The sequence below is a fragment of the Micromys minutus genome (assembly GCF_963924665.1).
Source record: "Micromys minutus genome assembly, chromosome: 11".
In the NCBI taxonomy this organism is placed as follows: Eukaryota; Metazoa; Chordata; class Mammalia; order Rodentia; family Muridae; genus Micromys; species Micromys minutus.
The window spans coordinates 52,358,295-52,379,166 of record NC_137980.1 but is presented as its reverse complement, the minus strand read 5'-3'; the positions used below and the strand labels follow the sequence as shown (position 1 = coordinate 52,379,166).

The 20,872-nt window shown below is 42.5% G+C and overlaps 1 protein-coding gene across 3 annotated transcripts in view; it reads left to right on the top strand.

The window, feature by feature from the left end:
- RALY (RALY heterogeneous nuclear ribonucleoprotein) overlaps nucleotides 1-19,292 on the top strand; it is a 74,565-nt gene extending 55,273 nt beyond the window's left edge. For 2 of the 3 annotated variants that reach the window (XM_080925805.1, XM_080925804.1), the window contains exons 3-10: nucleotides 10,452-10,716; nucleotides 12,748-12,820; nucleotides 13,008-13,055; nucleotides 14,876-15,042; nucleotides 16,463-16,576; nucleotides 16,748-16,980; nucleotides 18,310-18,358; nucleotides 18,997-19,292. In XM_080925805.1, the coding sequence (XP_080781931.1) occupies nucleotides 10,461-10,716; nucleotides 12,748-12,820; nucleotides 13,008-13,055; nucleotides 14,876-15,042; nucleotides 16,463-16,576; nucleotides 16,748-16,980; nucleotides 18,310-18,354 (936 nt within the window). In that variant the 5' untranslated portion in view covers nucleotides 10,452-10,460 and the 3' untranslated portion in view covers nucleotides 18,355-18,358; nucleotides 18,997-19,292. The remainder of the gene's footprint in view (nucleotides 1-10,451; nucleotides 10,717-12,747; nucleotides 12,821-13,007; nucleotides 13,056-14,875; nucleotides 15,043-16,462; nucleotides 16,577-16,747; nucleotides 16,981-18,309; nucleotides 18,359-18,996) is intronic. The other variant, XM_080925806.1, reaches the window with a different exon arrangement.
- The last annotated feature ends 1,580 nt before the right edge of the window (nucleotides 19,293-20,872 follow it).

The following is a 20,872-nucleotide window of genomic DNA, read 5'->3' as shown; positions in this document are numbered from 1 at the left end:
GTTTTTATAGAGTAGTCTTGACACCAAAGTCTAAAAACATCAAGCTAAATGACTCAAAAAAAAATGAAATTAATTTTCCTTTTTATCTCCCCTCCTCTACATTTCATATCGTTTGATAGGGCAGAGCCTACCTGTTATTGCTAGTTCACTAGTTTTTAGAAATACAGACTGACTTGATTTGTATGACAAAGAGAAAAGAGCTTCACTCTTGTTTATGAAATTATCAATACCTATCAAAGAGTTGCTTTATAGATGAAGTGGTGGTAAATATTTAGGTTACTTAGTATATGTGCCTACTGATGCCTTGTGTCCTCATTACTTAATCCCCACCACCACTCCAAAGCAAGTCACTTTTCTGAGACTTTGGGTAGGTTACAGGGCAGTAAGTGATTAGGAGTCTGGATAGAGCTACTTCATTTTCTGCATAGAATGTGCACAGGAACTCTTCCTTGTCCCTCTACTTTGTGTGTCACCAGAACCTGAGTTCTAATTGCATTACTGACCTAACTTAGTTTTGACCTTAAACAAGTAGCTTTATCAGGATCTTAATTTTCTCATTTCCTTTGCATGACAAGGGGGCCATATTTTATCATTCTATATTCCTTAGCACAACAAGGGTTGATGTATAGCAGATATTAAACATTGTGGTCACTGATTATAATAGAGGCTCCCCAAATGTCCTTTTAGTCTCTGTTTTATCTGAGCATCCCACATACTTTATCTGGCTTTCCCCTGGAGGATCACATTTTATATCATTCACCTGACTCTGTGTGTGTGTGTGTGTGTGTGTGTGTGTGAGAGAGAGAGAGAGAGAGAGAGAGAGAGAGAGAGAGAGAGAGAGAGAGAGAGAGAGAGAGAGAGAGAGAGAGAGAGAGAGAATTTCTTTATGCCTGTTTTAGGTAGTCTCTAACCTGACTACTTTGAGATAACAAACATGGTTCTATGAAATGTATCTAAACCACTAGGGTTAATATAAGGTAAGGATGAAGGGACTAGCTCAAAAGTCAGGATAAGTACTCTTGTCCACTCTTACTCAAGGAGGCTTGGGCCTAGGGTAGCCCTGCCAGGCCTGACTAATGGCTATAGCCTAGAGCAAGGTTTTCCATGAGCTGCGGTGGGGTCTTCAGTAATTGGAACATGGCACCTTCCAACTTAAAATGGATAGCAGAGCTAGAGGGACATTTGTCACTACCTGACTTCTCTGCAGGAGAAAGGCTCGTAAGTCATAGCTGACAAACCCTTGATGAGTTTTAAACTTCATTTACAGCAAAGGATAGCTATAATCAAGCAACAGCAAGCAGTGACTAATCTTGCTTCGTTATCACGGTGAGGAGCCAGCTTTGAGAGCCATAAAAAGTGGGAGAGGGCTAAATTGCAGTTTCACAGCAAAGTGCTGATTGGCTCTTGGGCTTGTGAGTTTGCTCTAAGAAAGACCATGAGTTTGCCTAAATGAGAAACTGACCAACTCTTTGCTCAGCACTGAAGCCATTCTTAACCAAGGTTGAAAGGACCAACTCTGGTCTCACATTTGTGCCAGCTCTGGCTTGAGTAGTACTAACTTGTCTTTGGTTACATTAAACACCATCATCTGCCTCATAGTGAGAGGCTTCTGTGGCCTGAAATCTACTGTTTTATGTGTTCCAGAGAATGACTTACAACAGTTATACTTGGTTTTGAACAAGTGAGCTAAGTATATAGCAATCCAAAACAAGAGAGTAAATAGCAAATAATCAATACACAGATATATAGCCAAGCAAAACATCATGTCAGGTTCTCAAAACATCCAGCAGAAACTGACTAGGGAAGCTTCTTTAAGTCTGTATATTTTCAAAAGCAAGTAAGAAAGGATAAGTTTAAAAGACATAATTCTGTATATTTTTCCTACACTTTGTTGCTACCACCCAATGGTACTTCATCTTAGACAGTCTCCCTTTTAGTAGATCTTTCTCCCATGTTCCTTCCCTTTCTGTTTACCCACACTGCTTTCTGGGACAGTGGACTGGAACCAGGACACATCTGCTTTCTGAGCATGTGGGTGTCCCCCATTTGACTGAGTCTAGTCACTAGACTACTTAATAGATGAATAAACACACAGTTTATTTGCTAATGCTTAGTCCATGATTAGCTTAGGATTTATTTTTAGTCATGATTAGATGTTTGTGGGTGATTTCTTTTATTATCTTAAGTCAGTTTAGGAGATTATAGTCTTTAATGCATTTCTCCATTAATTATTGAGGAACAATCTTCATTAATTCTAAGTTTTCATGTAAAGCCATAGTCAAAAATCAAATACAGGAGAAGTGGGATACATATCTGTGCCATGGAGAGATGACATGACCTAGTTCTGCCTTCTGGTGTCCCTTCAGGTCTTACTACATGGTAACAACACTGAAATAGTAGAGAACTAGGCCCCATGGCACAAATGAGTGAGGACTGCAGTGCCTGGAATCTCTTCTTTTGCTATGATGGTTTGATAGGCACGAAAGGAAACACGGGTGACGTTTGTAGATACTAGACATTAAGATGGGACGACAGCTTTAACATGGACTTTCTGTTCCGTTAAGGAAGTGAGAATTTGGTTTGGCAAACCGTTTCAGAGGTTTCAACCAATGTTTAGTTCTTCGTTTCTATAAAACAATGTCATGGTAAAGGGTCATGGTAAAACAAAACTGTTCATCTTAAGGTAGCAAGCAGCAGGGACACAGAGAAGAATAAGAAATATGTGTTTCAAAGACATGCTTTCAGTGACTTACATCTTCCAGCCAGGTGTTGCCCCCTTATAGCCCGTACCGCCATGAGCTCATCAACTAGCATCCTCACAGTCCAGTCATTAAAAATAGTGCTTCTATTTGGGGAATAAGACTTTATTCAGCACATGAGCCTTTGGGGCTATTATATCTAAACCATAGCATTCCTCCCATCCCAGTCATTCCTTACCTCCTTCCCCCTTCATTTGAAACAGGGTTTCTCTGTGTAGTCTAGCTGTTATGGACCCATGCTCTGTAGACCAGGCTGGGCTTGAACCTCTAAGATCTGCCGGTCTTTGCTTTCTGAGTGCTGGGATTAACAGCACATGCCACCAATATCTGGCAACATTCTGTCTCTTAATACCTACCAGCACCTGACATTAGACTGGTGTCTTAGTCAGGTTTCTATTTCTGCACAAAACGTCATGACCAAGAAGCAAGCTGATGAGGAAAGGGTTTATTCCATATCACTGTTCATCACCAAAGGAAGTCAGGACTGGATCTCGAGCAGGTCAGGAAGCAGGAGCTAATGCAGAGGCCGTGGAGGGATGTTACTTACTGGCTTGCTTTCCCTGGCTTGCTCAGCCGGCTTTCTTTCTTTCTTTCTTTAAATATTTATTTACTTATTTAATGTATGTGAGTACATTGTAGCTGTCTGCAGACACACCAGAAGAGGGCATCAGATCCCATTACAGATGGTTGTGAGCTACCATGTGGTTGTGGGAATTGAACTCAGGATCTCTGGAAGAGCAGTCAGTGCTCTTAACCACTGATACATCTCAGCTTTCTTACAGAATCCAGGTCTACCAGCCCAGGGATGGCACCACCCACAATGGGCTAGGCCTCCCCCTTTGATCAGTAGTTGTGAAAATGCCTTACAGTTGGATCTCATGAGGGCATTTCCTCAACTGAGGCTCCTTTCTCTGTGATAACTACAGCTTGTGTCAAGTTGACACAAAACCAGCCAGTACAATTGACCCCTTTTCAACTTGTTACACAAACACATCACTATTAAGCCTCAACCCTTACTTTCTTATTCATCCCCAAGATCTAAATAACCTCGAGTCCACAGTCTTTACAAAATCTTACATATTAAAATGTCAATCCCTTTAAAATATCCAGTCTCTTTTAAAATTCCAAGTCTTTACAATTTCAAAGTCTATTAACTGTGGGCTCCACTTCTTTCTTTAAGAGGGAAAAATAGCAGGGAACAGTCATAATCAAAAGTAAAACCAAACTAACCATCCAGTGTCTGGGATCCACTTACAAACTTCTGGGTTCCTCCAAGGGCTTGGGTCTGCCCTTTGTAGCACACACCTTGTCTTGTAGATTCCAGCTGCTTGAAAACACTACTGTCAGTCCTGGGGCACTAATTGCAACTGAGGCTCCACCTTCACCAATGGCTTTTCCATGGCCTCTTACAGTGCCAAGCCTCAGCTGCTCTTCATAACCCCTTCATTCCTTAAAAACCAGTACCACCTGGGTGACATTACCAAGCCCAGCCACAGTACGAGGTACAACCTTGGCTATCTCTGGAACACAGCCTCTTTGTGCTCTCAGAAAACAGTTCCCAGAAAATTTCACCTCAGTGATGCTGGTCTCTTCTTAATCACCACTAATTTCTTACCTTCAGCTGACCAGCATCAATAGTCCCAGTAATGCAAAGGTTTTGCTTTAGTAGTTCTGGTATCTTGTTAATCACAGTTGATTCTTTAGCCCCAGCTAACCAAAACCATAGAATCTTCACAATCAAAACAGCAACAGCCCTGATAAGAGTCTTTAATCTTCCCTCTGAAATTTCACAAGCCAGGCCTTCATCTTCTGCACTGTTCTCAATATTATTTTCAAAGCTCATACAGAACATCCTACAGAGCTCTTAACTCTTCTAGCTCAAAGTTCCAAAATCCTTCTACAGTCCTCCCCAAAACATGGTCAGGTTATCACAAGAATACCCCCACTATGCTGGTACCAATTTTTCTTAGTGTCAGGGTTTCTATTCCAGGTCAGGAAGCAGGAGCTGACTCAGAAGCCATGGAGGGATGTTACTTACTGGCTTGCTTCCTGACCTGTTTGAGTTCCAGTCCCGACTTCCTTTGGTGATGAACATTGATATGGAAGTGTAAGCTGAATAAACCCTTTCCTCCCCAACTTGCTTCTTGGTCATGATGTTTTGTGCAGGAATAGAAACCCCGACTAAGACAACTGGATACTAAATTTTTATTTCTTTTACTATTAATTTAAGTAGTTATTTTGAGGCAGGATCTCTCAGTGTAGACCTGACTATTCTGGAACTTGCTGTACAGACTAAGTATATTAGGGTTCTCCAGAGGAATAGAACTTACAGAATGAATCTTTATATTATAGAAAGGGTATTTATTAGAACGACTTACAGGCTGATGTCCAGCTAATCTAACATTGGCTGTTCTTGAACAGAAGGTACCAAGAATCTAATAGCTGTTCAGTCTATGAAGATGGATGTCTCAGCTGACCCTCAGTGTACAGAGGTAGGACTTAATGCCAGTGAAGGAATGGACTAGCTAGCAGAAGTGAGGACAGGGAGAGAGGGAGAATGTGCGAGCGCGCTTCCTTCCATTTCCGTTATGTAGGCTGCCAACAGAAGGTGTGACCCAGATGAAAGGTGGCTCTTCTCACCCCAAAAGATCTGGGTTAAAGGTATATTTTCCCACTTCAAAGATCCAGATTATAAGTGGGTCTTCCCACTTACGATGAGTTAATTAAGAAAAATCCCCAGCCTGGGTGTGGTATTGCATGCATTCCTTTAATCTAGCACTTGGAAGGGAGAGGCAGACAGATCTCTGAGTTTGAGTCCAGCCTGCTCCAGGACAGCCAGGGCTACACAGAGGAACCCTGTCATGAGCCCCCTGAGTTTTAATTCTAGATATAGTCAAGTTGACAACCAAGAACAGCCACACTAGGCCAACCTTTAACTCACTTGTGTTCTGCTCGCTTCTACCTCTAGAGCGCTGAAAATTAAAGCTGTGCATCACCAAGCCTGACTTAATGTTTTACTTAAACTTTTTTTTTACTTTAAACTTCTAAAAATATATAATTATTTTATGTCCATTGGTGATTTTTACCTGCATGTATGTATGTAGAAGGGTATTAAAAGCCCTGTTATAGAGAGGTGTGAGTTGCCATGTGGTTGCTGGGAATTGAATCCTGGTGCTCTGGAAGAGCAGCCAGTGTTCTTAACCACTGAGCTATCTCTCCAGCTCCCTGACTTAAAATTCTTTATAAAAATTCCATGTATGTATGAATGTATGAATGAATGTATGTATGTATGAATGTATGTAGTCAGTCAGTCTGTGGGTACACACATGGAGGTCAGAACAGCAAGCAAGAAATGGTTCTCTTCCTCTCCTGTAGATGTCCTACAGATCTCACAAACTCAGGTCTTCAGGCTTGGTGGCATGTTCCTTTACCAGCTGATCCTTCTCTTTGGCTTACTGGATACTAGTATCTTTGGCCATATGCCATTGAGGATTTTGAAGCCTAGGAAGTGTGAGGGACATGGCTGAGTTTACAAATTGACAGGACTAGTTTTGGAACTCAGTCCTACCTCACTCCAAAGTTTATGTTGGTTTTGCTATTTCGTTTTGTTTTGAGGAAAAACAACACCAACATAATAACAAAAACTAGGTTTCCAGAAAGAAGGCTTTTCAAATTTTGCTTTCTTGAGACAGGGTCTTACTATGTAGCCCTGGCTGACCTGGAACTCACTGTGTAAACTATATATACCTGCTGCTGAGATTAAAGGCATATGCCAATGTGCCTGGTGAGAGAGGGCTTCTTGATAAACAAATAAAACACTATTTTTTCTTAGCAAGGTCAGCATGGGCAACACTTAGAAACAGTTGTTGAATGTGAGGCATAGAAATTGGGCAGTAATAGAAATAGGTGTAACCCTGTGTCTTTTGAATAGTTACAGATACAACAGCACTTTCACATTGGTCAGCCTAGTTGATCACAACAGTCTTACAAAGATAAACAGGGAGTGCTTTCTGTTTTCAGAACAAGGGAGTTATTGTTTGTAAAAATGACAGGATTTGTTTTGGGTCTGTAGCCAGGTCAGCTTGCACTTCTGCTTGGGTAACTTGAGAGCTGGGGTTTTTCTTGGGGTGGAAATTGTCATAACTACTTGGGAAGTTAGGCCTGTCTGGCCAGTAATGATCATTTGGGCAGTGTTAATGAGTGAGGACCTGGTGAGTTTAATGAGATTACTAGATGTTCTGCCATCCATGGCTAACTGGTAACCAGGATCTCTGGACTAAGGAGTCCCTAGATACCATCTAATTGGTTGGCTTTCTCCAGAGATAGTCCCATATCACTGAGAGCTACTTACTACTTGCTGTCCTTGGTTATCTAAGGGAAAAGGGAGGAGAATAAAGCCAGAAATAACCCACCAGCTCTGACTAAAACTGACTAAACAGCATTGGTACAACAAGACCAAGAGTAGCAACTCCTCCTTGCAGATGAACAAGGAACAGGTCCAGTTGTGAGCAGGTTTAAATGCTAGATTTAATCTGAGAGACAGGGTTGGAAGCGTAACAAGGGAGGCATGGCAGAGCCAGAGTCAGGTTTACAGCCGATTAGTCTAGACTGTAGAATGTTAAGTCCCCTTGACTATTAAGTTAGGTAGTTGTTTGCTGAACAATGCATTGATATTTTTAGGATTCCCAGAAATAAGCTAGATGTGATAGTCCTAGCACTTGAGATGAGGAGTGTCAGGAATTTAAAAGGTCATCCTGCGCTATATAGCAAGTTGAAGGCATCCTACTTTGTCTTTTTTAAAAGTGGAAAGGAGATGGGGCAGGGCACAAAATAGGGGGTGGTTTCTAAGTTGGGGATGGTTGGTTTGTGAAGGTGGTAGACATTTGGACCAGACTAGAAAACTAGGCGTAGAAGCTAGGAAATATGGTACATACTTTTGTAGGACCATTCAAAGTGTTAACTCTCTAGACATGTGTCCTCTTGCACTTAGGGAATTAAGGAGTAGCATATAGCCTGCATGCCACAGATCATAAAAACTTTAAAGTTAGCTGAGAGGGTATAGATTTGGGGTTTAGGTATGTTCTACATAGAGGCCACGTGCATAGACTTCCTGTGTCATCTCAAGAGATGAGAACAGAGTGACATCGTTTGCTTTTCCTGGTATCCTAAGAATGTGTTCTAGTCTGATCTCTAGAATGGTCCCGTTAGTGGTGATGTTAGTGGAATAGACAAACACATACTTATATTAATATTTGATCTTTTAAAAACCTTCACAGTTTGCAAGGTTCTTTTTTATTTATTGTCCCAAATCTCAGATGAGGGGAGAGAAGGTTGGCAGGGCCAAACCTGAAGGACTATTCTCCAGCAAATCAGTGAATGCGTCCTTCTCACAGTCTGAGGGGATCCATAACTAGCCGGTCCCTATCAGATAAATTACAGGGCCACCGCCACTGTATCTGAACTATCATCTCTCCCTCCCCTTCCTCAGTCCATACTGTGGGCTTGGTTGGCTCCCTCCTCCCAAACAGTGGCATCTCTCAGACTAACACTTCATAGTTTTGAGCAGATCAGTCATCTATTGTCACACAGGTCCCTTACACCGTTCTTTATATTTGTGGATGGACAAGGACCCTTTGAATGACTCAGCATTCAGATGGAAGGATTGTTTCTTATAACTGAAAAATGGGATCACTAAATAAGCCTTTGCTTGTGCAGAGTGTGTTGGGTACGTTCATGGGTAATCTTTGTGTCCTTCACTGCTTCATAAATAAATGGTGGTGATTTCGGAAAAGAGTAAACTTAGTAACAAGAGCCTGTCTCTTCCAAGTCAGTTTTAAAGCTCACACCAGCTCTTCATTAGTAGCAGGAAAATAAGTTCTGAGCCTCTTGCTTCTCTTACTCCTGTTAGTCCTTCTGGGAGCAGTTTTTTTTTTTTTTTTTTTTTTTTGGGGTTCAGCCTGTGATTTATTTGTAAACAGTGCCACCAGCTGGTAAGAACCAGCCAACTTCAAAGCAGGTTGTCTGCAGAGTAGTATACAGAGAAGGCATTGGAAAGATAACAGGTTTCTTCAGCTGCATTCTTAAATCTCTGAAAACAAGGCCCCCCCCCCCCCAGTTAGGTATAATAAACAGGCAGGGTGATGAAGGTGGGTGTGTGGGTGGGTGGGTGTGTGTGTTGCTTGGAGGCTTAGTACCTTCTAATAGTACCCTAGGAGATGATACTGGAATTGTACAAACCTGCATCAGTAGGCAGAACACAGCCAGTAAGTACAAATGCCAAGCCAAACTGCAAACTTCTCCCCATTGGAATTAACAACTTTCTTCCATTTTTCCTGGGGCTATGCCAAGGTATAACCACTTTTAGGAGGCCTTGTGAGTTACATTGATTGCCTGCCAGAGCACAAAGAACAAAAAATACTTGTAGGGAGGGTCAGTGAGGACCTTGATTATCAATTTCCCTCCCTCCCTCCCTCCCTCCCTCCCTCCCTCCCTCCCTCCCTCCCTCCCTTCCAGGCTGGCCTGAAATTCACTATGTAGACCAGGTTGGCCTTGAACTCAACTGAGTGCTGAGATTAAAGATGTGCTTCATTGTGGCCAACAGGGCATACATTTTAAAAAGTCAGAGTTGGGGACATGCATTATAATTCCAGTGCTGGAGGAAGCAGTTAAGCTTGCTGGCCAGGCAGGTTGGCCTATTTAGTAAAGGTAGAACAGTGAAAAACAGTCTTGCAAGACAAAACAACAGGTGGACCAAGGAATGATACCTAAGTTTGTCTGCTGACCTACACATATACATCCATACACCCACATAAGATTAAGTTGCTAACTTGTCTCTAAACCAAACAGATTTTGAATTAGTATAAAGTGGATAACCAATAAATTATTAAGGACCATTCTGAGGTAAACATGTTATCTTTTCTATCTAGATTTGCTTTACTTCTAGGAAGTTAACAGAAATGGGTCTTAAACATGGCAAAATGCCTCTTACTAGCAAGTTAATAATTTTACCAGGCTTTTTTTTTTAAACTAGAGTCTTAGTTTCTGGTAAAACAAACTATATTCACCCATGAGTTCTTAGGCTCATATTCAGTATTATATGCTACCCTTAGCCTACAGTGAGTACCTGGTAAGGCCTCTCTGTAAGCACACCTTTTACAGAATGGTTAGTAAAGATGAGGTACATTGAAATAAGATTGAGCAATCTTCATAATAGGCACTGTTCTGTAGAAGCATCTCTTAAAATTGTCATGTGTCCTCTTTACTATGGTTTAACATTGAAGGGACAAAAGAAAAGCTGTAGAACGTTATTAAATTTAGCTTTACAGTGTGGTTACATTTGAGATAAATGTTTAAAGTATATGGTTAAAATGAATTGGTGTTAAGCAGATTGGTGAGTCTCGACCTTACTAAAATGTTGGCTTTTTTTCCCGTGTGCATTACCATGTGAGTACCAATTGAAGGAACATTGTAAAGCACTTAGTATAAGATAGGTGGTCATTAAGTGGCAACTTTTGGTAATGTAACAAAAAACCGGATGTGTGAAGAGGGAGGGATGGGTACTGTAGGGGGGAGGGATGAGAGAATGTATAGAAAGGCAAGGAGCAATGAAGGTTAGTAAGGATGTGGGCCACGAACATTTGCTGAGCCTAGCCTGGGAGGGAACCCAGTTTCACATTGGCATTCTCTTTTTAGGTGGACACCATGTCCTTGAAGATTCAGACCAGCAATGTGACCAACAAGAATGACCCTAAGTCCATCAACTCTCGGGTCTTCATTGGAAACCTAAACACAGCTGTGGTAAAGAAGTCAGACGTGGAAACCATCTTTTCCAAATATGGCCGTGTGGCTGGCTGTTCTGTGCACAAAGGCTATGCTTTTGTCCAGTATGCCAATGAGCGCCATGCCCGGGCAGCTGTGCTAGGAGAGAATGGGCGGGTGCTGGCTGGACAGACCCTGGGTAAGTGAAACCTCTTTCTGTCCTGAGAAGCTGTCATCTGAGACTTTAAAATTTCAACAGATAGAGATTATATTTGAAACATAAATTAAGTCATTCTTAAATTAGTGCTAAATAGGGGATTGTTATAGAAGCCCCCTTTCTACTGTTACTGCTTTCTTAGTTCCTCTTTTTTTTTTTTTTTTTCCCCTTAATGTATTTCTGGGCATGATAGCACATGCCTTTAATCTGAGCACTTAGGAGGGCAAGTGGATATCTCTGAGTTCAAGATGAGCCAAGGGGATCCTGTGTATGTGTGAACTATGCTTCCTGTGTGGAGGTCAGAGGACAGATTTATGGAGTTGGTTCTCTTTTCACTTTTATGTGGGTTCAAGGATCTAATCATCAGGCTGACTAAACAAACATCTCCCACTGGCCTTCACTAACCCCTTCTCCCCCTTTAAACTTAAATTTCTTTTCATACAAAATCTTTTGAGTATTTTTCCCTTCCCCAACTCGTCCCAGATCTACCTATCCATCCAACTTTTGTGGGGATTTTTTTGCCTTCCTCTTTCTCTTTAAAAAGAAATGAATAAAAACAAGAAAATCAAATAGACAAAAATGCCAAACAAACAAACAAAAAAACCCCAAAAGCTCCCCCTTCCACAAGCAAGCAAACATTGATTCAGTTTTGTATTGGCCAGTTGCCCCTGGACACGGGGCCTGCCCTAGTATATGGTTGATAGACCCACTGACAGCTGCCTCGGAGAAGAGTGGGTTTTCCTTTGGCCAGCAGATATCAATTACACAGCTCTTGACTGGGGTAAGGAACCTTTTCCACTTAACCCCTTTAGTGCTGCAGCCCAGTTGGGCTTGAACCTGTGTAGGTCTCGTGTGTGCAGTTAGTCCTGTTGTGTCTAGAAGACACGGTTTCTTTGGAGTCATTTGTCACCTCTGACTCTTACAATCTTTTCCACTCTCTTCTGTGTAGCTCCCTTTGCCTTGAAGGGAGTGGTTTGATAACGACATCCCATTTGGAACTGAGCGCTCCATAGTCTCACATTGTCCAGTTGTGGGTCTCTGTGTTAATTCCTGTGCACTGCAAGAAGTTTCTCAGATATGGGTTGAGCAATATACTCGCTGATCTTGTCTCATAGTCTCTTAATAACAAGCTTTGTGGTTTCAGTTAAAATCTAGATTCTCCACAGAAAAAGAACAGACTGAATTAGCATGGCTTGTTGCCCCAGTCTACAGAAGATGTGGGTTAGAAGCCTTTCTGAAAGCTGTGAGGAGCTATGAATACAGGACTAAGGGGAAGATGTGTGCTCTTGGCATTATTGATTACACACATGAAATAACTGTTGGTATCCACCCTACACTGTTTTGTATTTGTGTGCATGTGCTCACACAAGCTCACATATTTCTTTGTATATATTTTAGAAGGGATATCTACACATATGTACGAGTGAATATGATGTATGTGAAGTGGTTGAATGTATAGAGAATATGTGAGTGAGCACACATTTTTGCATGTATAATATGTGTGAGTGTGGAAGCAAATGCTTATTTTTTTTTTAACTGAATATTTCTTGATCTTACATGCTAAGCACCATGCTAGGCAGAGAGATTTTTGGTGTAATGCCCATGAATATGCATTGGCTTCTTTACCTGTAGGCAGTCTGAGTATATTTGAGTGTAGATATTATCTATGTATATGACTTTCTTACTTGGATATGTATATGTGAATGAGTGTGTGTGTGTGTGTGTGTGTGTGTGTGTGTGTCTAATTTATATGAACCTAACTGGAAATTTGTATTTATATGGATGGCGTATATGGTATGTGAAGACTTATGTGTCAGAATGTATATGAATGTGTAACCAGGCATATCCATGTAATGTCTGGATTATTCTTCCTATGTTTGAATATGAAATGTGTGAAGATCTTTGGCTGCCTCAATTCCTTGTGTGCACTGTGTAAATACATTGAGGCACGATGGTGACATGGACATCCTGTTGTCACATCAGCATTCCAACTCTGCTTCTTCCTCCTCACAGATATCAACATGGCTGGAGAGCCCAAGCCTAATAGACCCAAGGGGCTAAAGAGAGCAGCAACTGCCATATACAGGTGGGGCGCTATGTCTCGTTTGATTTTTTTTGGTTTTTTGTTTTTTTATGCATGGGTGGTCCCTCTTTTCACAGAGGGAGTAAATGCTGATAGTGACAGTTTGCTGAGCTTAGACTTTAGGAAGACATTTGGAGATGAGGACCTGTGGAGAAGTGGGCTGAGTGGCCATCTCCCTTTGTTTTCCCAGTGGCTACAGCTTTGACTATGATTACTACCAAGACTACTTCTGTGCCAGGTGAGCAGGGAAGGGGCATGTCCAGGTATTAAACAGGCAAACTGGAAGGGTCTTGAGTTTGCTGGTATAGCTTACAAAGTCCTCCAGTTGGGAACTGAAGCATAGAAGTGTGAATGAGTTTTTGGTTCAAGGTTGCGTCACAAAACAGTGGCAGAGCTAGGACTAGGGTCTCATTCTATAAGTGCTTTTACCATTACACCAAACTCTTACACACTTTGACTACCTTGCCTCCTCCTACTCCTGTAGAATAGGGAGTATGCAGCTAAGAGATACACAAGGCAATTGGAATACAAAACCAAGGACAGTGCCTTCACAGGTAGTTCTTGAGCCCTTAACTCTGTTTAGTGTCTGCCTCTGTAAGTGATCACCCAGTCCAAAAGAAAGCCTACAGATTAGTCTGGCCCTTATTACTAAGAGGTAATCATCATTGGAGGCCTGAATTAGTCCCTGATAGGTTGTCATCTGTCTTCTAGCCCTAGTTCTATCTGATTTTAACCTTGAAACCATGGGTTCAACATAGCCTCCGCCACGTTTGTTAAGAACAGTTTTCAAACTGAATAATCCTCCTGCATCTGCTTGTTACAAGACTAACCACAACACCAGCTCCTGGCCATGTCTTGACTAGAAGTTGTAGTAAAGATTGAGTCAGAACTTTTTCTTCCTTCTTTCTCCTTCAGCCTAGGGAAAAGAATTTTTCTGAACCATTTTCTCTGCTGTAATTGTTTTTAGGAAATAATGTGATACAGTGGAAAGCGCCAGAACCCCAAAAGTCAGGAGACTTGTATGCTAATCTGAACTCTGTCCATGAATGGATTATCTGACGTTTGGCAAATTCCCACACTACTAGTTAGTGAGATAGGTTCGGTGATTTCTGACCAAGGTCAGGGTCATCCCCTCCTCTTGTGGGTCAAGTCAGATGCAGGATCCAGTATTGCATTCATCCCCAGACTCTGATAATCACCTGCCACCAGTTGGTGGGACTCTTTGAAAAGAACACCATGACAGGTACCATGACTAACCCAGAAAATAGCTCCAGAGTGTATATCCCTGACCAAGGCTGTGGTCCCTTCAGAACTATGGTTATAGCAGACAAGGTTGGAGAGCTCCTTGCTTAGCCTTTTAAGTTTCACTCTTGTATTCAGAAAAAGCAGCCTTTCTGGAAAGAGCAGGTATTGGCATTAGTGTGACAGCACAGTCTGGGATCTTGGGATCTAATTAGATATCCACTCTTGGCCTGTATCTGAACCAAAAAGGTGATGAGGTGGTCCACAAGAAAAAAGGCCTTATAGTCTGGAGTCATGGGTTAGGTTATCAACTCCCTGGTATTCTGGATTGTCATACCTCCTTATGTGTTCTTTAACAAGGTTCTCATGCTCTGTCTTTACTATGTGCTCAGATAGACAGTGAATTCAGAGATAGCCACTCTCACTAAGTAATTGGGAAAACCAAGGTTCAAAGGTTTACCACTTATTTTCAAATGTGGAAGTTTACACTGCTTTGAGATTTATAAACCTAATCAAAGCTTGAGGTGGCAGTTATGAGTAGCAGGCAGGTCTCAGTGTCAGTGACCTCAGGAAAGGCTCCTTTCTGACACTGGGCTGTTTGTTCCTAAACTGCTTCTGTTGGCCTGGCTGGGGATAAGGTGGAAATAGTAAGGATTTCATCAGCCTTTAGGCTCCAGAAAACCCTTTATGCACAGCTTGTTGGAAGCAGTCAGTTCCTCCCTGGCCCCTCACAGGCTATACAGGTAAAGCTGGTGTTGTAGTGCCTACTGGTGGTCACAGGCCATGCTGCAGCCTCTGGTTTATTTACCTTCACAGGCTGTTTGATTATCGAGGCCGCCTTTCTCCAGTGCCTGTGCCCAGGGCAGTTCCTGTGAAGCGACCCCGTGTTACAGTCCCTTTGGCCCGTCGTGTCAAAGCTACAATTCCTGTCAAGCTCTTTGCCCGTTCCACAGCTATCACTACTGGCTCAGCCAAAATCAAGTGTGAGTAACATCTATTTTTTTTTTCTTCTTTTTTTGAGACAGGGTCTCACCGTGTATCTCTAGCTGGCCTGGAACTCACTATTTAAACCAGACTACCTAAAACTCACAAAGATTCTTTTCCTTTTTCTCCTGAGTTCTGGGATTAAAGATGTGTACAGTTGCGTTCTGGTGACGTCTTTTAATCTTTGTAGATCAGTGGTTCTTAACCTGTGGATTGTTGACTACCTTGAGGGTTGCATGTCCTGCATATCAGACATTTACATTACAATTCATAACAGTAGCAGAATTATAGATATGAGGTACCAACAAAGGGATTTTGTAGTTGGGGGCCTCCACATGAGGAACTGTGTTAAAAGGTTGCAGCATTAGGAAGGTTTTTTTTCTTCACCGCTAAAATGATTGAATTCCTTTTTAAAAAATTGATTTTTTAAAAAGTTTTAAGTATATTGGTGTTTTGCCTGCATGTATGTCACTGTACCATTTGTATACAGTTCCTGGAAGGCAAGAAGGGGGAAGCAAATCTACCTCGGTCTGGAGTTTAAGGCAGCTTGGGAACCAAACTGAGGTCCTCTACAAAGGCAATCAGAGCTCTTAGCCACTGAACCATCTCTCCGGGCCCTAGAATCATGCTTGTTGTTGTTATATTTGTTTGATTTTTGAGACAGGGTTTCTTTTTGTATCCCTGGCTGTCCTAGAACTCACTCTGTAGATCAGGCTGACCTTGAACTCAGAGAGTTCTGCCTCCTGGTTGCTAGGCTTAAAGGCCAGCAAACTCTCCCTACCCCCAGTGAATCATACTTTCTTAACATTACAAAATAAAGGAACAGGGCTGGAGAGATGTCTCAGCAGAAAAGAACACTGCTCTTCCAGAGGTTCTGAGTTCAATTCCAAGCAACCACATGGTGGCTCACAACCATCTGTGATGGGATCAAATGCTCTGTTCTTGTGTGCAAGTGTAAATGCAGACAGAAATACAGAAATAAATTAAAGGTAAAGTAAAAGAACAAATCTACAGTTGAAGTTACTACTCTTATACAGACAGTTGAGTGCTTCAGAAAAAGCCCAGTGCTGTGGTGTGATGCCCACTAAAGAAATAGCAGTGTTTCTTCTCTAGTGAGGATAAGGACACTTTATTCTGGTCTCTGTATACTTCAGTCAGGAAATCTCATTGCAAAAGTCCCTTTTGTACCTTTAAAAACAGCCCACCCTATAACACAACTAAGACACTAGTTATCACTTAGGTGTTTATAGGAACATCTACCACTTACATCCCCATTCACCTGGGGTCTAGGATGACCAGGTTCATATGTATGGACTTGGCACTCTATGGATGGCCTCTTGGTTCTCTGAAGAAGATTGAGGCTGGGGTTTGTTTACATCATGCCCCTAAGTGATAATTCTGTCTCCTCTCCACTCTCAGTAAAGAGCAGTGAGCTACAGACCATCAAAACAGAGCTGACACAGATCAAGTCCAACATCGATGCCCTGTTGGGTCGCTTGGAACAGATTGCTGAGGAACAGAAGGCCAACCCAGGTCAGCTTTGAGGACATCCCTTGGGAAGACAGCACCCAGGGGGTAGGGGCTGTGAGATCTGAGATCCTGCACTTTGGGACCTGTTGTAGAGTGGCCAGCTCTCACAAAGGTGTGCTGAGTAGCTGCTTTAGCTGAATTTTGGTTTCTTTTCCATATCCTTTATCCTTCAAGATGGCAAGAAGAAGGGTGACAGCAGCAGTGGTGGTGGAGGGGGCAGCAGCAGTGGCGGCGGCAGTGGCAATGTTGGTGGTGGCAGTGGCAGTGGCAGTGGCAGCTGCAGCAGCAGCCGTCCACCAGCCCCCCAAGAAGACACGGCTTCTGAGGCAGGCACACCCCAAGGAGAAGTTCAAACTCGAGATGATGGTGATGAGGAGGGACTGCTAACGCATAGCGAGGAGGAGCTGGTAAGGCCTGGCTAAGTGTGTGACCTGGAAGGGCTGGGCTGTTAAATGGTGACAGTGAAGAGCCAGAACTGGCTGCTTCCTGCTTCTTTTTGCTTTTAGGAGCCTCAATCCTATGAGGAATAGGAAAGAATGAGCAGTGTGTAGTTTACTATTTGAGTTGCTGATCAGAAACCCCACTGAAGACTGGGGCAGATCTGGGCAAAGCCAGGGTCCAATCTGTCCTCTAGTTGTATTGAAGAGGAGAATTGGGCCTAGGAAGCACACAGTTTCTCGGGAAGGGTTGGGATTGACGGGGGAAGGCGTGAGAAGATAGGGATTTTAATTCCTATCATAATTTTCTAAAAGCTATTGCCTTTCAAGCTTCTGACAGGCTGTCTTTTAAAGGAGCGAACTCCTGTATATACTTGGAAGTAATGAGGTGAGGCTAGGAGCCATGGCAGGGGGCCTAAATTGAGGGAAAGGGTCTGGTGTTTTTTTGTTTTTGTTTTTTTTTTTTTTTCCAATCAATTAAAAAGTATGTGCTACAATGTATTTGCTGTTTTTCTAGGAACACTGAATTGAATATTACACTTTGTAATATTTAACCTTAACAGTAACAATAGTCCTGAATTACTCATTAGATTAGAATGGCCACATTTACCCAGTGAAGCTGAAGCTCAGAGTTCCCAGGTACCTTACAGCAAGTAAAAAAAAGCAAAGCCTATAATGAATCTAAAACTTGACTGGGTCTGGAGCTTTTCCTTTTAATCACTGCTGGGCTCTAGGATGAGGATTGGTTTTAGCTGTGATAGGCATAAATACTACTTATACCCAGCTTGTTTCTTTTCTTTTTTAAAAACCTAGCTCTGTCTCTTCTCTGTCCCTTTTCCCTCCCTCCCTAACTCTTTTTTACCCTGACCCCTTTTTTTCCTCTCCCCTCCCCTATCTCTGTTCCCTTCTAAACTCATTTTTATGCCGTAAATAAACTGTTTTACACTATTAAAAAAAAAACAAAAAAAAAAAACTTAGCCTATTACTTTCTCTGTGAAAGCTCTAAAGAACACTAAAAAGTACCCCAGAGTTGGGCCACTTTCAGCTTTCTGCAGTGGCACATTCCTCTTATACCAGCAAATCCTGACCTATGACTGGTCCCTCCCCTTTTCCAGTAGGATCTTCAAATGACCTTCACAAGATTCTAAGCCAGTTTTATTGGCTGATTCCTTTAGCTGGACTAACTTTCTAACTGTCCTCCAGGTAGTGCTCTGAGCCACAGGACCTTCCTCAACAGATGGCTCAGGACAGAACATGGGAACCTGCAGGGAGTGATTTGTGTTTGTCTCTTCTTCTCAGGAACACAGCCAGGACACAGATGCAGAAGATGGGGCCTTGCAGTAAGCAGGTATTGGGGCAGGGGTGCCATGCTGTGCATCCTTACTCCTATGTCTATGCATATCAGGACCACCTAGAAAGGGTTCCCTTGTGAGCCAGACTACTATAGTGGAAAAACTGCAGGCTGGAAATGGTAGAAGTGTGCAGCTTAGTCTGTGTATTACTGAGGGAGAAGCATTCCACAGGGGGAGAGGACAGACAGCCTTTGAGCACACAGCATTCTGAGTCTTCAGAATGCAGTAAGGACATATTCTATAGACTAGCCCTACAGAGTAGAGGAAAGGTGACATTTATCTTCAGAGGAAGTGACTAGTTAGTATCTCTTGGGCTAGAGTTAGGGGTTCAATCTGATCTTGTTATGGGGAAGACATGCTAAGCATGCATACCTGTATGACAGGAGCAGTTGCTTATCTGATTTCCTTGTACTCCACAAGATTGTGTGTATGTAACAAATGGAAATGCAGACGTTTAAGAGTAGAATGTAACTGGATAGGTATACATTGTAGAGCTAGTTCACGTTAGGTATTGATGGTGAGAGCCTCAGGGTAGGAGTTTAAGCTTTTCCCCTGATTGATTAATACATATTCAGAAAACTGGGCAGTTTTAGTCTTAGTTTTTTTTTTTTCTTCTTCTTTCTTTCCTTTTCAGCTTAACAGGAACATTGGCCATCAGCAGGGCATCACTGCCTCAGGCCTCAAGCCAGGCACCCATCTCTGGATGCCAGTCTATAGTGGGTACCAGAGGAAAGCTGGCAGCAGTAACTTCTTCTTCCCCATGCATCCCAGCCAATGAGTGCTACATCCTTTGCAAGTGGAGTTACTGGCCTACCCTTAACCCATGCACTCTTCCTGTCTGCACTGCCTGGGCCAAGGGGCAGAAACACTCTGCTCTTCTTGCCCAGGACATTCCCAGGCCTTGGGGTTTTTCTATAGGTTTGAAAGTGAAGGGGGTTGGGAAGGGCGGGGTAGGTGGGGGAACCTGACAATAAAGAGATTGGATCCAATATGCTCTGAGATGGAATGGTTTGCTTGTTTATTTGGTTAGTCTTGTTTATTGTCGTGTGTACAGTATTAGGTGGTAGTTGTACATACCATACCATCTGTAGAAGTCAAAGGACAGCTCTGTGGAGACAGTTGTTCTTCCCACCATTGTGTGGGCTTTGGAGACTGTCAGGCTTGCATAGGAGACACTTTACCCTGAGCATTCTCACTGTATGCGTTTCTATAAAACAAAGCAACCTGGGGAGGACAGAACGATTTGCTTCCAGGAAACTGTCTATGACTAAGAAGTCAGGGCAGGAACCGAGAGGCAAGAACTGATGAAGAGGCCATGGAGCAGTGCTGCTCCTCAAGGCTTGCTCAGCCTGCTTTCTTATAGAGCCCACACTGGGCTGTATCCTCCCACATCAATCAGCCCCCTTTGGCTGCTGCCCGCCAGAAAACTGATATATTGAACACTATTCTCCACTAACTTAGTTCTCTTCTCCAGGGAAGTTTCTTGTCCAATACTGATCCATTTGCACCAGTATTCCTTTCCTAAACTGATTAAAGTTGGGTGTGATGGCAAATGCCTATCATCCCTGCACTAAGGGAGACAGAAGCAGGATCAGTTCATAACTGCTTGGGACTACATGACTACATGAGACCTTGTTTCAACAGCAACCCATATGTTTTTTAAGAGCTTCTAAGCAACTCTATAGTTTGAAGCAAGAAATAGCTTTTCTTGGAAAACGGTATGTAACAGGAGTTTTTTCCTTAAAGCTGCTCCAGGTAGCATGGAACTGTAACCCCAGCACTGGTAGAGGCAGGAGAATCCAAAGTTCAAGGTCATCTTTGTTATGTAGCCAGTTTGACGTCAGCTTATACTATGAGACTGTTTTAATAAGACAGAATCAGGTGCTGAGCTGGCGCCAAGCAGTTACACAACAGCCCATCTGTCACCCAGCAACTGGTCACAGCCTCATCTCTGTTCAGCTTCTTAGTCTGGTTCTGGCTCAAATGGTTCAAGAAATCACCACCTTCTCTGCTGCCTTAGGATGGTGAATTCTTTATTAGAATTTATCCTTTCGCCAGCTTCTTGGAGCTTCCTAGTGGTAGGTTTGTTTGTTGTTGTTTCTATCTTAATAGGCTTTCTTTCATTCAGTTTAGATCCCTAACCCCATAAAATACACATATTCCTGTAGCGTCGAAAGGACTTTTATCCTCCATCACTGCAGATGACTGCAGACATTTAAAACTTGAGGATATAGTGCAGAAGGCTGGCTACCGGGAGATGATACCAAGAATTTGGAATATGTCTCTTAGGGTCTCCATAGACTATCTGAATTAAGATAAACCCCACAAGTAGTCCATTAATTTTGATGATCTAGTGTTAACTAGTCTGCACAGATGTTCTCCTTAATCAATTAGATAGATCTGCCATCTAGGATCCCAGGACTGTGTGTTAGGTTGAGGATGCAGGACACAGCATCCACTTAGCAAGTACAAATGCTCTAGCTTTGACCATCTACTCCCAAACTGGGAGG